Source organism: Alosa sapidissima, chromosome 10 (genome assembly GCF_018492685.1).
Source record: "Alosa sapidissima isolate fAloSap1 chromosome 10, fAloSap1.pri, whole genome shotgun sequence".
In the NCBI taxonomy this organism is placed as follows: domain Eukaryota; kingdom Metazoa; phylum Chordata; class Actinopteri; order Clupeiformes; family Clupeidae; genus Alosa; species Alosa sapidissima.
Window position 1 is genome coordinate 35,099,719 of NC_055966.1, and position 15,670 is coordinate 35,115,388.

At 44.9% G+C, this 15,670-nt stretch overlaps 2 protein-coding genes across 3 annotated transcripts in view; one reads left to right on the top strand and one right to left on the bottom strand.

The window, feature by feature from the left end:
- chrnb2 (cholinergic receptor, nicotinic, beta 2) overlaps positions 1–2,249 on the top strand; it is a 30,509-nt gene extending 28,260 nt beyond the window's left edge. Inside the window, exon 6 of the mRNA XM_042105681.1 lies at positions 684–2,249. Within this exon, the coding sequence (XP_041961615.1) occupies positions 684–836 (153 nt within the window). The 3' untranslated portion in view covers positions 837–2,249. The remainder of the gene's footprint in view (positions 1–683) is intronic.
- A 3,103-nt stretch (positions 2,250–5,352) lies between these two features.
- On the bottom strand, positions 5,353–7,561 carry s100t (S100 calcium binding protein T). 2 transcript variants are annotated; one of them, XM_042105720.1, is made up of 3 exons: positions 7,494–7,561; positions 5,948–6,110; positions 5,353–5,855 (listed from the first exon to the last, which is right to left on the bottom strand). In XM_042105720.1, the coding sequence occupies exons 2-3, from the start codon at positions 6,107–6,109 to the stop codon at positions 5,682–5,684; spliced, it is 336 nt and encodes a 111-aa protein (XP_041961654.1). In that variant the 5' UTR covers position 6,110; positions 7,494–7,561; the 3' UTR covers positions 5,353–5,681. The 2 variants fall into 2 exon arrangements, with proteins under 2 accessions (XP_041961654.1, XP_041961655.1); XM_042105721.1 differs by lacking the exon at positions 7,494–7,561 and adding an exon at positions 6,433–6,451.
- Positions 7,562–15,670: the final 8,109 nt, after the last annotated feature.

Sequence of the window (15,670 nt, forward strand, 5' to 3'; positions counted from 1 at the left end):
GGTGTCATCTCTAATCACGATTGGAGATGACAATCACGACCAGGGACATGTTACCAGAGACAAAGTTCCAGAAGCAAATCCAAAGTTCTCTGGGGCGAGGCCCAATCTTATACAGATTCATCTTAAACAATGACATTGTTTCCAGGCAAAACCATTACACACAGACATATGATAATATCCATGACTGTCATTGTGGCTTCAGCAGAGACAATAGACAACTCAAGCAAAATACCATATATGCATCTTTCCTGCTATTGGAGGCCACATCACATGATATTAAATATATGTCAGCACTATACTTTGCAGAAGTACAGTCTAGGCAACGCATATCACATAGTCACTTGTCTGCCTCAGGGGATTCCCTCACTATTCTACTGGCTGTGGCATGATCTTTATTAGAGAGCCATTCATGGAGAGAGCAAGTTGGATGTACAGAAATGTATCTTGTAATAGTGAGAGACTCAATACTAAAGAAGAACACCAATTCTTCCCAAACCCAATACACTGTATGTAAACCATATACATAATAATTCAAAATGTTCAATACATTCGATTTAGGGATAGTCTAAACATTTCTACTACAGTTCTGTCTTTTTAAACATCTTTTCTTTTGTCTGTTTTCTCCTGTACTCGCCACGGTAACAACTTCCAACCCCATGTGTCTCTTTCTCTCCCACATACAGGTGAGCGAGGACTGGAAGTATGTTGCCATGGTAATCGACCGCCTCTTCCTGTGGATCTTTGTGTTTGTGTGCGTGTTTGGCACGGTGGGCATGTTCCTACAGCCGCTCTTCCAGAACACCACAGTCAAGGTCCTCACCCACACGCCCGGCTGACCAATCTCGCGCCCCGCCACGCTGACGGACGCCGCTCGCCACCAATGGCGTGACGGGAAGGACAAAGGGAGGAGGGAGGGCCCGAGTGTGGGGGTGTGGGGGAGTTCAGACATTTTCATCTTTTTAAAACCAATAGGCCTGACTGTCAGACACTCCATGTTGGGTTCATATGCAAACTTCTTTCTTAAGGAAACTGCTTTTGAACAAAAATGTGGTGAGATAAGCTGACAAACAGCTCCAAGAGACCCCCTTTTTTCTGCTGTGAATGGAACAACCCTCCCTCCAATCCCCTCTCTCCTCCCTTTGAGTGACATACAGCACAAGCCAATCAGGGAGAGAGGGCACACTTGTTTACTTTGCTCTTCTGGTCAGTCAGCGTTCTGCAAGCAGACACCACCCACCAACCAACCACCCAATCGCTGGACCGCAGCTGGGCTTCAGGCTTTGACAGAAGACTCCTGATTGGCTCATGGGAGAGCCAATCACAAAGACTCAAAGAGAAAAAAAATGTACCTATTATATTTTGCTTTTAGTTTCTCAAATCACTACTTAAAAGCAACCGGCTAAGTATATTTTACAATAGACTAGTACCATATCACTTTATTGTGTCTGACGTGTATAGGATCCATATTATTTCTTGACAAACACACAGAGGGACAGGATGTCTATAGTGCAGTTTTGATGCAGTATTGTATAATTATATAAAGCATATCAGGAATGTGATCATTAGTGTACCGCACCATTCATAACAAACACAGAGCCCCACAAACCAAGCACTCCACAAGGGACAGGAACGCAAGACAAGGTTCATGATGGGGGGGGGGCAAGAAAAGTTTGTTGAAAGAGATTGTAAGTGGCAATGGCAATAATGGATGAAGCGACTCAAATGTGAAGGCCAAACTGGGGGTCAAAGGTTAAAAGATTTTAAGGTTTTTTGGCGGGTTAGCTGTGATAGATCCCTGTGTAAAAACAGCTGTTTTTGGAGCTGTGTACCGGGAGACTACAGAGACCTGCAGTAACTGGAGCAGATGAACATAGGCCTACACATCCCCTTTCCTCTGAGAGACTGGGGAGCTCGGAGCCAAAATGGCTGCCATGCTGGAGCAGATGAACATAGGCCTACACATCCCCTTTCCTCTGAGAGACTGGGGAGCTCGGAGCCAAAATGGCTGCCATGCGGGAGCCACAGCATGAGGCAGATCCCACAGAAGCAGCGCTGCCTGGGCCTCCCCTCGCCTCGTGTCTCCTTGCTTCTTTTATTTATAGCTTTCCCTTTCTTCTCTTTTTTTCTCTGTTCTTCCTCGGCCTTTTCCTAACCTCTTGTCCTCCCATCTCGCTGTTGGCTCTCATGCAATCTCCCTCTCCTCCTTTTTGCACTCCTCCCTCTCCTCCTTTCTGTACTCCCTCTCCTCCTTTCTGTTCTCCCTCTCCTCCTTTCTGTACTCCTCCCTCTCCTCCTTTCTGTACTCCCTCTCCTCCTTTCTGTACTCCTCCCTCTCCTCCTTTCTGTACTCCCTCTCCTCCTTTCTGTTCTCCCTCTCCTCCTTTCTGTACTCCCTCTCCTCCTTTCTGTACTCCTCCCTCTCCTCCTTTCTGTACTCCCTCTCCTCCTTTCTGTACTCCTCCCTCTCCTCCTTTCTTCCTTCCTCTCCTCCTTCCTCTCCTCCTTCCTCTCCTCCTTTCTGTACTCCTCCCTCTCCTCCTTTCTGTACTCCCTCTCCTCCTTTCTGTACTCCTTCCTCTCCTCCTTTCTTCCTTCCTCTCCTCCTTCCTCTCCTCCTTCCTCTCCTCCTTTCTTCCTTCCTCTCCTCCTTCCTCTCCTCCTTCCTCTCCTCCTTTCTGCACTCCTTCCTCTCCTCCTCTCCTCCTTTCTGTACTCCCTCTCCACCTTTCTTCCTTCCTCTCCTCCTTCCTCTCCTCCTCCCTCTCCTCCTTTCTTCCTTCCTCTCCTCCTTCCTCTCCTCCTTTCTGTACTCCTCCCTCTCCTCCTCCCTCTCCTCCTTCCTCTCCTCCTTTCTGTACTCCTCCCTCTCCTCCTTCCTCTCCTCCTCCCTCTCCTCCTTTCTGTACTCCTCCCTCTCCTCCTTTCTGTACTCCCTCTCCTCCTCCTCTCCTCCCTCTCCTCCTCCTCTCCTCCCTCTCCTCCTTCCTCTCCTCCTCTCTGCACTCCTTCCTCTCCTCCTCCCTCTCCTTCCTCTCCTCCTTTCTGTACTCCTCCTTCTCCTCCTTCCTCTCCTCCTCCCTCTCCGCCTCCCTCTCCTCCTTTCTGTACTCCTCCCTCTCCTCCTTTCTTCCTTCCTCTCCTCCTTCCTCTCCTCCTCCCTCTCCTCCTCTCCTCCTTCCTCTCCTCCTCTCCTCTCCTCCTCTCCTCTCCTCCTCCCCTCCTTCCTCTCCTCTCCTCCTCCTCTCCTCCTCTCCTCCTCCTCTCCTCCTCTCCTCCTCTCCTCTCCTCTCCTCTCCTTCTCTCCTCCTCTCTCGACTCCTCCACTTTCCGTTTGCCTTCCCCCTCTCAGTAGCAGTGTCAGCGTGTGTGTTGATCTCATCGTGGCTTAAAGAGACACACACAGACACACACACACACACACACACACACACACACACACAGTGTTATTTGCTTGTCCATGCAGTGGAAGACCATAGGAGAGAGTGTTGCCATAGCTACAGAGCTAAGCAACCCAGCATATGGTTTTGACTGTATTCCCTTCGCCCGTCTCTTTCAGCCCCCCCCCCCCCCCCCCTCCTCTCGCTGCGTGGTCACACTTCATTTCGGTCGTCTTTCACAGACATTACTTTCTCTTGGTTCTAATTTCCAACGTTAAAGCTTATTGTGAGGTGAAAGCATCTCCGATGTGTGTGATTCTGCTCCCATTGGTTCAGACGTGGCAGTCAGCTGACTCTGTTGCTCTCCTCACCTCTCTGTCCTGTTCACCCCCCCCTCTCTCTCTCCCTTTCTCTCTGTCTCCCTTTCTCTCTCTCTCTCTCACCTGTGCCCAGCTTTCCTCCTTTTAATGGTTAACTCGTACCTCTTTTTGATCCCCTTGTTAACCTTCATTCACCTGAATCTTTTTTGCGTTCTTCTGTGGTCACTTCCTACATGCGGTTCTTTTTCCAGGGAGGGGAAGTGCAAACTGTGATGCTCTGATTCTAATGTTATTTCACATCAGATCTTTTCAGTTATAAAAGTAAAACGAAGGAATACTAAATATTTGTATGGCTCTTTAAAGGTTTACTATACCTCCCTTGTGATGCACAGTGTCCTGCCATGGAAAGATAATAGGTCATAACACCCACACAGGCACTGGCAAAAGCTTACTATCTTACGGTTGTGAAACAGCGCTTTGATGGCTGCATGGACATCGGCCATCTGTGGAGACAGTCTCATGAGAACAGGGCCACATGGTTCCTCTCTCCTCTCAGTTTAGTAGGTGACCACAGGACAGAGTAGGTGACCACAGGACAGAGTAGGCGACCACAGGACAGAGTAGGTGACCACAGGACAGAGTAGGCGAACAGAGTAGGCGACCACAGGACAGAGTAGGTGACCACAGGACAGAGTAGGCGACCACAGGACGGACTCGCACACAGACCACTTCAAGGCTTCATCTGTGCCATGGCAGCACGAGGTACCAGTTTGCAATAAGCGCAAATTGTCCCGTCTGAGTTGCCTGACATACCTTAGAATCCTACTTATGAATCCAGTCAGCGTCGTATGGAATGAAGGAGGCGGAGGATGAAGAAAAATCTTTTGGTTTTTATTCATCCCAGAGAAGCTTTATGAGAATCCATTCCATCCTCTTTTCTGTCTTCTCCTTCTCTCTCTCTCTCTTCTTCTCTTCTCTCTGTCTTTCTCTCTTTAATCTCCTCCGTATTCCTCTCTTTTTACTGTGACTGGCATTAGACAATAAAAGAACAGACGGTGCCCCCTTTGAATCTGCCCTCACAACTGCTTAGCCAATCAAATAAAGAGTAGAGATTATCAATATCAACTGCTGTTTCTTTGTGAGTGTGTGTTTGTGTGTGAACAATGTTATTTAATGTCCTTGATCAGGGATGAGCACCTTCTAGGAACTTCCAGAGAAGGGTACCAACATATGACAGATGCAGTTTTGCCTCTCATGAAATTAACATTGGCCACAGTGGGGACATGGAGAAGCATACAACGGAACAGATGAATAGCCTTAAGCATTTCCATTATGACAATGTTCCACTTCAACAAACATTTCATAAGGAGCAATGGGCCCAGGAGTTGGTAAGAGACAGCAACCTCAGCAAGTGAACTAGGGCCTATGGAGTTATGACAATTGAAATGTAAGTGGAATCCGTAGTGAAATAGTCCAACATCGCCATCTAGTGGTAGAATACCCAGAAGACGCATGTAGGAGACTAGGACATTCATTGTGTATGTGTATTCATTGCAGGCTCATTCAAACCACCACTAGACCTCTAAAAAAAGGAAAATAAAAGCAGCACTCGGCGTTAGCTTGGAACGATCATAGTTTATTTTTTTGCAGAGAAATGGGTGAAATTAACAAACAAAACAAACGAATGAAAAGAAAGAGAAAATATTCACAATTTCAACAGTGACCCTCATTGAAACTTCATTCCCTAAAACAATTCATTCATCTTACAAAGCGTGAGTGAAGCTAACGTCGCTTCTATCGACATGGCACGTAGCATATGCCAAGCATCTGCTTTGATAACCGCCATGACAAGGTTGTGGGATGGTTGGAAACCAGGTGTTGATATGGGACACACATACCGCTATTCTCTTCGTCTCCTCCCTCTTCTTCGAACTGGTCATGTTGTCTTAGCATATAGACTGAGGTGGAGGTTATTATTTTTCTTTTACTCCGTCTTGGCGGTTTTCTTGTCGTCTGGGTGGTACTCCTGGAAGAAGTCATTGCAGGCCACGGTAAGAGCCCCGACAAGAATGATGAACTCGGTGAAGTCGACCTCTCCGTCGTTATTTGAGTCCAGGTCACCCATCACCTTTTCCACGGCGTCTTTGTCCTGGGCATTCTGTCAAGCAAATAACAGGTTGTAGTTACAACTAAAGATAGCCTACAAACATGACATTCCTACATTATTGTGATTTCGTCCCCGTCTCTTACCCCAAGGTAGTTGCCCAGCTCTGTCGTGAGCATCTCTTTGAGCTCGGCTTTGCTGAGGGTGTACTTGTCTCCCTCGTTGCCAGAGTATTTGTGGAAGGTCTGGATCATCAACTGCATGGCGTTCTCCAGGGTGGAGGCATTCTCGGTATTGAAGGTGCTCATTCTACAGGGAAAGGTGAGACTGTAAGTAAATGTTTGTAGGCCAAATATTTATGTGTGTGTGTGTGTGGATTGCCCATTAAAAATCAAAATACCAAAACTCAAAATAGCTCAAAATATTTAGTCTTGGCTAGAGGTAGGCTATCCCATCCTGCTTGCACATAAAAATAGACCTATGCCGGAATAGTTGAATGTTAAGTAAAGTGTTCCTTCTGGCCCCATCACATTAACCTGACACACAATCAATCTAATAAGAGTGAAACATCAGACAGGTAGCAACCTCCCTTTCAGATCAGGACAGGAAATGAAGGTAACCTCACACTCACCCTCTCTCTTGGCCTCTTTCTGTATCTCTCTATCTCTATCTCTTTTCCTCTCTCCCTCTGTCTCACTCCATCACTATCTTCCTCCCTCCCTCTGTCTTTCTCCATCACTATCTTTCTCTCTCCCTCTGTCTCACTCCACTCTCTACCTTTACCATGAGGGCTTCAGAGAGGCGGCGCTCACTGTGTTCGTCTATGGAGGGAAGTGAGAAGCACACAGCTGGTGCGAGTGAGGGAAGAGAGAGAGAGAAAGAAAGGAGACACCAGTCCAGTCCAGGACACACCGAAAGGGGAGATAGAGATGCATGTCTGATTATATTGGGAGGAAATGGAGAGGTTTGCACAGGGCGAAAGATCACCAGCAGATCACAGCCAGTGCACAATATAAGTGTCTCATCACTAGAGTGCAGAAAATGACCTTTTCTTAAATGCAAATTAATTTATCATCCCCATCTATCAGAAGTCTCGGAAATAGACACACTAAGACAGATTAATGGGCTGAAATCCAGCAACGAGAAAAAGCAAAAGTTGAAGGTTTTAGCTGGTAGATGTTCAAGATCAGAGTCTGTTCAACAATGTACCTGACTTGCCTTCTAGTCTATGTGACTATGTATTCTGTAGTTCTAGATTCTGTAGTTTTAGATTGCCTAACCCTAACCTTAACCCTCAGAAAAAAGCATTCCGCTAAAGCTCCACATTCTCTTGAGGTTGCCATTCACCTCATAGGTGACCTCAGACTATCCTGACTCTATTCTCCTGACTCTCCTGACTCTATGCTGACTCTATTCTCCTGACTCTATGCTGACTCTATTCTCCTGACTCTATTCTCCTGACTATCCTGACTATATTCTCCTGACTATCCTGACTATATTCTCCTGACTCTATGCTGAGTCTATTCCCCTGACTCTATGCTGACCCTATTCCCCTGACTCTATGCTGTCTATTCCCCTGACTCTATGCTGAGTCTATTCCCCTGACTCTATACTGAGTCTATTCTCCTGACTCTATGCTGAGTCTATTCTCTGAGTCTTTCCTCCTTCAGCAGGTCACTCTCAACTCCTTACCTGAGGGTTGGTGGTGGGTTGCTCCTGTGTTCCAGAGAAGGAGAGAGAGACAAAGGCTGATGAGGAGACGGGAGAGGGGCCACGACTTATATACCCCTCTCTCCCCTCCCACCTCAAGTCATCCCTCCCTCTTCTCTCTTTCTCTATCCATCTCTGTATTCATCCATTCTTCTATCTCTCCATCCCACAAACCACCTCTCCCTCCATCCATCCATCCATCCATCCATCCATTCCCTGCCCACCTGTTGCCTTCTGTCCCTCCCTTTCTTTTTGTTGACACAGCGAAACTAAAATATTTACAAACAAGCAGATGCTATCCACATTCGTGGCAACGCCTCAAAGCCCAGCGCAGTGTCAAACACACTCTGTGGTAATAAACATGTTTTTTTCAATAATTGGCAGCCTACTGCCTCTTACCCACTCCACACACAACACACACACACACACACACACACACACACACACACACACACACACACACACTCACTCACTCACACACACACACACACCCACACACTCACTTCCAGACACAGAGAGACACATACACCCATTCATACTTACAAATGCTGACACTTAGTCAATAATGACGCTGTATTGTATCAAACCGATGTAGCACTTCAAGTGAAGAGCAGCGAACAAGTTCATGCCATTGTAGCCATAATTTGATAATGACACAGTTCAGACAGTCTGTGTGTGTGTGTGTGTGTGTGTGTGTGTGTGTGTGTGTGTGTGTGTGTGTGTGTGTGTGTGTGTGTGCATGTGTGTGTGTGTGTGTGTGTGTGTGTGTATGTTTGTGTGACATGCAAGGGAAGCCTATATACGTTTGTAAGATTTTGTGTGTGTGTATGTGCATTGTTGTTGTGTGTGTGTTAGAGAGTAGTAGTCCATAGACAATGGTCTGGCTTCTCAGTTACAGCATTTCATTATCTCACTGAACAAAAATAGGGTGTGTGTGTATGTGTGTGTGTGTGCGTGTGTGCGTGTGCGTGCGTGCGTGCGTGCGTTCGTGCGTGCGTGCGTGCGTGTGTGTGTGTGTGTGTGCGTGCATGTGTGCGTGCATGTGTGCATACATATTTATACTGATAGAATGTCCTGACTAGAGCTCTGAGTGTGAGTTCTGACTTTACTGAAGAAAATAAAAAACAGAAAGCTATAAATGCACCAACAAACAAATATGACTTGACTATGAAATGTGTACAGTGTATATATATATAACTTAAATGAATCAATTATGTAATATCTAATTTGTCTTGTCCAAAAAACAAGCATAGAATTTTTTGCTGGATCTTTTGCAATAATGTTTCAGTGTAGCCTTTGTGGTGCATGTGTTGGGTGCATAGCGCATAGTTTGGGTGTACAACAGCTGCTTTCCTTTAATGATTAAACTCGTGGATCTGGTGGCTCTGACACGATCATGGTCATGAATAAGTAAAACAATAATAAATAAAACTTTAATCCAGTTGTCTACAGTTTTACTCTATAGGCCTTTCTCAACACCTACACACACACACACACACACACAGACACACACACACCTACACACACGCACACACACACACACACACACACACACCTACACACACACACACACACACACACACACACACACCTACACACACACACCTACACACACACACACACACACATACCTTCCACCTACACACTCACCCCACTCATTCAGTTTTACTCTATAGGCCTTTCTTAATGCCCCCCCACAGGAGGTCATAGGCCTGTCAGTGTGTGTGTGTGTGTGTTTGTATATCAGACAGGAGGTCAGAAGCCTATCAGTGTGTGTGTGTGTGTTTGTATATCAGACCTGTACAGAGGCCTGTAAGGATCCTGTGAGCGCCTCATACACAGTGGACTGTAACAGGCATCCATGCGCATGCGGCAACCAGAACATATCAGAGTATGTAAGCAGGGTTCAAAATTAACACCCGCCAACCCGCCAAGAGCGGGTAAAAATTAATTTTGGTGGGTGTTAATAAAAACGTACTAGCCAGTTTGGCCGGTGATGCATGAGGCATACGGCTCTGTTCTCCATCATATATCCCACTGGCAGTACTTCCTACATTTCCCATGACCACGGTGCTGTAATGCTACGTGATGACGTTTCATACGCCCATTGGCTGCGCAGTTTGCAGTGAAACCAGCGCGAGAGACCATGGAAACGAACGGAGCATCTACCAGAAAACACAAGAAGAAGAAGAAGAACGAATGGAGCCAGAGCAGGGAGCATAGACACACACACACACACACACACACACACACACACCTACACACACACACACACACACACACACACACACACACACACACACACCTACACACACACACACACACACCTACACACACACACCTATACACACACACACACCTATACACACACACACACCTACACCTACACACACACACACACACACACACACACACACACCCACCTTCCACCTACACATTCACCCCACTCATTCAGTTTTACAAAGACAAAGAGGAGGGAGTTAGCCAGTAAAGTAAAGTAAAAAAGTACATAACACATGTACACAACACAAATACATAACACGTTACGAATGATTAATGCAATTAACACATTGTGTTAACCTATTTCCTTTGTGGGGGGCTGATGTCATGTAACGGAGGCCGCAAAACTTGAAGCAGCTAGATCGTTTATTTGATTGTCTATGGAGTTAACTCGGCTGAAGATGGAGAGGAATGTGAGGAGCTTGTAGGCGAAAATGTTCAGTTTTAAAAATTTGATCAGTGATCACCACCACACGCATCATGCACTGTGCTTACCACCACACGCATCACATCCTGCACTCGCCTTACTGCACCGAGAGACAGAGGAGGGACCAACATTTAGCCAATAAATAGTAGCTGTACTGCAAACTGTTTTTCACTTTTGTTAGAGAAAGTATACAATGTCAACATGCACCAACAGCATGTTACATAAAGATGATACTTTTCGGGTCCTCATAAAGATCCAACTTGAACGTAGGCTCTATGCTACTCCATTTAATTGAGAACGCGTCTGAGCACGCAGGAGAGGGAGAGAAACAAAGCTGGCTTGTCATTGTTGATGATAATTGATATCTCCTTTTTATTAAGTTAAGATTCCACTAAATGCAGCGGTGGTTGGGACAGACTTATAGAGGCGAGAAGAGGAATGAAGCAGGGGATGAGTATATCGCCAGAGAAATAGATAGATAGATAGATAGATAAATACAGTACCCTCCAGAATTATTGGCACCTCTGCTAAAGTTGACTAAAACTGGTATAAAAAATAATCTGTGGATGATTTATTGTAATCTCACAATGAAATAAATTAGGAAAAATCCAACCTTGAAGGGAAGCAAATTTTTTTTGAGAAAAAGGAAAATCTCGAAGAAATAAATATTTTTAATGAAAACAAGTTGCTCACAATTATTGGATAGTAGAAAGAAATTTAGATAGATAGGTAGATAGATAGATAGATAGATATCCCAAACATGAAATGAAGTGTTTGCAGTTTCTGTGTATTCTGTGTATATTTTGTGGTATGTATTCATGCCAACAGTGTTAATAAAATGATCTAATGCATTCAATGACACTCATCTCATAAACTCATAATTCTCCTATTTTCATCGGGGAAAAAATGGCTAGTAGAAATTCTGATTGGCTAGTAACTTTAGAAAGTTACCATCCACATTGGCTGGTGATCAAAAAAGTTAATTTAGAACCCTGTATGTAAGTCATTATATGAAAATAAATGTGTTGGTTATTTATTGGTTACAGTTCTGGATTTTCAATTGTACCCCCCCCCCCACACACACACACACACAGACACACACACACAGGCGCGCCTGCAGGTGTACGTCTGTTCGCACAGTGCGTATCATCACTTATTGTGTGTGTGTATATTCACACCATATTGGCCTACCATACCTTTCCAACTATGCACAGTATCCCATTAGTTGCATGCCATCAGGCTATTTACAATTTTCTATTAAGTAAAGTTAGTGAACACTTATCAAAATTAACGCGCACACATGTTTGAACAGGAGAGAATACGCACGCAGGCACGCATAACGCATAGGCTACTTGTTTTCTTTTACTCGGCTTTCTATATGGTTATCAGCACACAATGTTGAGCTAATTCAGTAACTCAATACTCATCATGGATATCACAAGTTTAAACAACGAAAACAGAAAGGATGGAGGCAGCAAAGCTAGAGGAGCTATTCAAGATGGGCAAGAACAAGGCTGGCTAAGCAATTGGTGTGCTTGTCAGAACGACTGCATTACAGCTGTTTAAAGTCAGACGTTACAGTAGCTATAACACAACTAAAGGTAGCTTTAGCCTGTACTGTATAGGGATGTATAAAGTTGCCCAAATGAATAGGTAATTGTAGACGTTGTTGTTGCATTATTGCATGTGGATGTTGTTATGCTATGTATGCACGAGCATTGTTTTTTCGGGGGGGCGAGCTCTTTACCTCCTTTCGTGCGGCTCTTTGCCTCCTCTAATGCGGCTCGCGAGCTCTTTGCCTCCTCTCGTGCGGCTCGCTGCCTCCTCTAATGCGTCTCGCGAGCTCTTTGCCTCCTCTCCTGCTGCTCGCGAGACGCATGGGTGTGCGTACCATAGCATTAATTCCCGCTCAACTGATGTTCTCATTTCTCCTTGGATTTATAGTTTTTTATTTTTTGAAATAGCCTATATTTCTAGTAAATGAAAATGCTTTTCATAAGTTGATAGTACTGGCAATAGTTAGGCTACAATGTTTAAATTAAAATAATTTTATTGTCATGTTATGGATAGAAGTCTAGCCCAATAGGAAGCAGAAACGTTTGTTTCTTTAGCCAGGTGTAATGCTACTTTACTCTTAGCATCAGGAAAACCCTGATGCAAAGAGTAAATAGAAAGAGGAACACGGACATTCAAAAGGCGGATTCATCTTTTTTGTAGGCTAGCATAACCCTTCTGGTTGATATGTCAACATAACCAAAATAAAACCGTAAAAAACCTGTTTAACACGTTAGTTTGGTACTTGGTATGCCAGACTTAACTGATGCATAAAAGCTTCAAACCTGCACATTTCCCAAAGGCACTGACCTTTGCAAGTACAAGGTAAAGGTATACATAGACGTCAGTCAGAGAAGCAGACACTCGATGGAACATTTGACGGTCACATTGGCATCATATCAGTTGTTACATTGGAACAAAACAATAATTTGTAGCATCTGCCAAGTGTTTCATTTTAAATGAAAAAGAAGAAGATTTAAAGTGTAGGGCTAAGTCGCTGTTGTGGTGTGGGCATCTTTTTTTGTTGTGCGGCTCTTTTGAGTTGTGTTGAAAATTTGTTTGGCTCTTCATGCTGGACTGGTTGGCCACCCCTGATATAAAGGCTCAAATCCCATATGACCTCACAATTTGTGGCATTTCAGAAGCTGGATGTCTTGATAATACCAAGATGACCTAATTGGGTCACTGTGTGTGTGCGTGTGTGTGTGTGTGTGCGTGTGCGTGTGCGTGTGTGTGTGTGTGTAACCCCAGGCTGTTTTTACTACAAGGCAGAGTACACACCTGATACTGCAGGTGTTAATCCAGTGCTAATTGAATGGTGTCCATACACAGCACCTGACAGTGACATTTTAAGACGGCAGCCTTTGGAAACAGATGTAAAACTACACAAACACATTCACAGCCACATATGCAAACACACATAAACACTCTCAGAGCACACAGGCACACAGACAAACCCGCCCGCACACACAATAAAGTTAAAGCACACACACATAGGTAGTTACCGGTAGGTAATTAGTTAAAGCCCCACATTAACCTCAGGTTGTTTTTCAGCCTTTGCGTCTGTGAGTATTGCATTGCACACAACAAACAGGGACAGGATGGATTGGTGTTAAGGATTAATGGATGGAGCCTTTTAGTATGTGCGTACGTTTAGAATTTCTATAGACCAGGTGGAACTCGACCAGGCATAGAACTGTGCTCTACTTAGAATCTGACGTACGCGACACACCTATGGACACTGGATCAGTGTTAGTGTGCCAGCACTTGGCAACTTGTTTACACAAACAATCTCAATTTGGTTCTGTGAGATTTCTGTGAATTTCTTTAGGGCCTACTGAACTGGAAATATACAATTTTGCTGTTTACCTATACCTATGTTACACATATTTTCCCTAGTGGGGTCAATGAACAATTGACAATTACAATTGAGATGTAATTTGTATGGCACACTAATGCTATTTAGGCAAAACCACTTCACAGGTTAGTGCCTGAATTGCTTCTAAGTCACACCATGTCTGTGGAATTTCTAAAGCATAAACGGCAAACTGTCATTTAAAATCAACCTCCATCATAATCCTTTAAATGTTCCAAAGTTCTCAGTTTACATGCAAGCATGCAACAAAGTTTTCCAAAATCTCTACTCTGGCCGAAGTTTTTAGGGATTGTTTGTTATTTATAAACGGGGCCACCGGAGGAAAATAGGGGAGGGTCATGTATTTTTATTCTTTGTTAAGGGGAGGGTCACCTAACTTTTTTTTGTCTGGGGGGGGGGGGTCACCCATCTTTTGTATTAATGAAAACAGCAAAAAATCAAAGTGGCTTGTTTGATTGTTGATTTCTGTCGCCATTTAACGTTCTCTTTCGTTCCATAGCTCTGTCAACATTGAACAATGAAAATAAGGAAGATTTCCCGGGTTTCTCACGCAAAATGTCAATATTCGTCCCCATTAACGTTGGAAGGGTTGGAGCAACAAAGTAGCCTACTTTATTCACGCCTAACAGCCTATATCCATTTGGTCAACTTTATCCAGCCCTAAAAAAGCTAAATTTAACTTTGGTTTGCTTGTAGTTTACCGTGTCGCCCAGTGGCGGTTCTAGGATTTTTCTGAGACAGGGGCTACAAAGGGGCCACATCATACACTGAGGGGCCAAGAACCGGTCAACATCCACACACAGAAAATCCCTTGTTCAGTAAGGCAGAGGCACGTAGTCTGCGTGATATGCAGGACTATACGCAGTATACCCAAAGTCCTTTTAGTCCCTCCACTCTACGTGATATGCAGGACTATACGCAGTATACCCAAAGCCCTTTTAGGCAAGTCCCTCCACTCTACGTGATATGCAGGACTATACGCAGTATACCCAAAGCCCTTTTAGGCAAGTCCCTCCACTCTACGTGATATGCAGGACTATACGCAGTATACCCAAAGCCCTTTTAGGCAAGTCCCTCCACTCTACGTGATATGCAGGACTATACGCAGTATACCCAAAGCCCTTTAGGCAAGTCCCTCCACTCTACGTGATATGCAGGACTATACGCAGTATACCCAAAGCCCTTTTAGGCAAGTCCCTCCACTCTACGTGATATGCAGGACTATACGCAGTATACCCAAAGTCCTTTTAGGCAAGTCCCTCCACTCTACGTGATATGCAGGACTATACGCAGTATACCCAAAGCCCTTTTAGGCAAGTCCCTCCACTCTACGTGATATGCAGGACTATACGCAGTCTACCCAAAGCCCTTTTAGGCAAGTCCCTCCACTCTACGTGATATGCAGGACTATACGCAGTATACCCAAAGTCCTTTTAGGCAAGTCCCTCCACTCTACGTGATATGCAGGACTATACGCAGTATACCCAAAGTCCTTTTAGGCAAGTCCCTCCACTCTACGTGATATGCAGGACTATACGCAGTATACCCAAAGCCCTTTTAGGCAAGTCCCTCCACTCTACGTGATATGCAGGACTATACGCAGTATACCCAAAGCCCTTTTAGGCAAGTCCCTCCACTCTACGTGATATGCAGGACTATACGCAGTATACCCAAAGTCCTTTTAGGCAAGTCCCTCCACTCTACGTGATATGCAGGACTATACGCAGTATACCCAAAGTCCTTTTAGGCAAGTCCCTCCACTCTACGTGATATGCAGGACTATACGCAGTATACCCAAAGCCCTTTTAGGCAAGTCCCTCCACTCTACGTGATATGCAGGACTATACGCAGTATACCCAAAGCCCTTTTAGGCAAGTCCCTCCACTCTACGTGATATGCAGGACTATACGCAGTATACCCAAAGCCCTTTTAGGCAAGTCCCTCCACTCTACGTGATATGCAGGACTATACGCAGTATACCCAAAGCCCTTTTAGGCAAGTCCCTCCACTCTACGTGATATG

Bases quoted from the DNA above. Each gene is read 5' to 3' on its own strand.
- s100t (XM_042105720.1), bottom strand. From the start codon at position 6,109: ATGAGCACCTTCAATACCGAGAATGCCTCCACCCTGGAGAACGCCATG. The intron at 5,856-5,947 runs GTAAGAGACGGG...TTTGCTTGACAG, and splicing joins AGCTGGGCAACTACCTTGGG to AATGCCCAGGACAAAGACGC.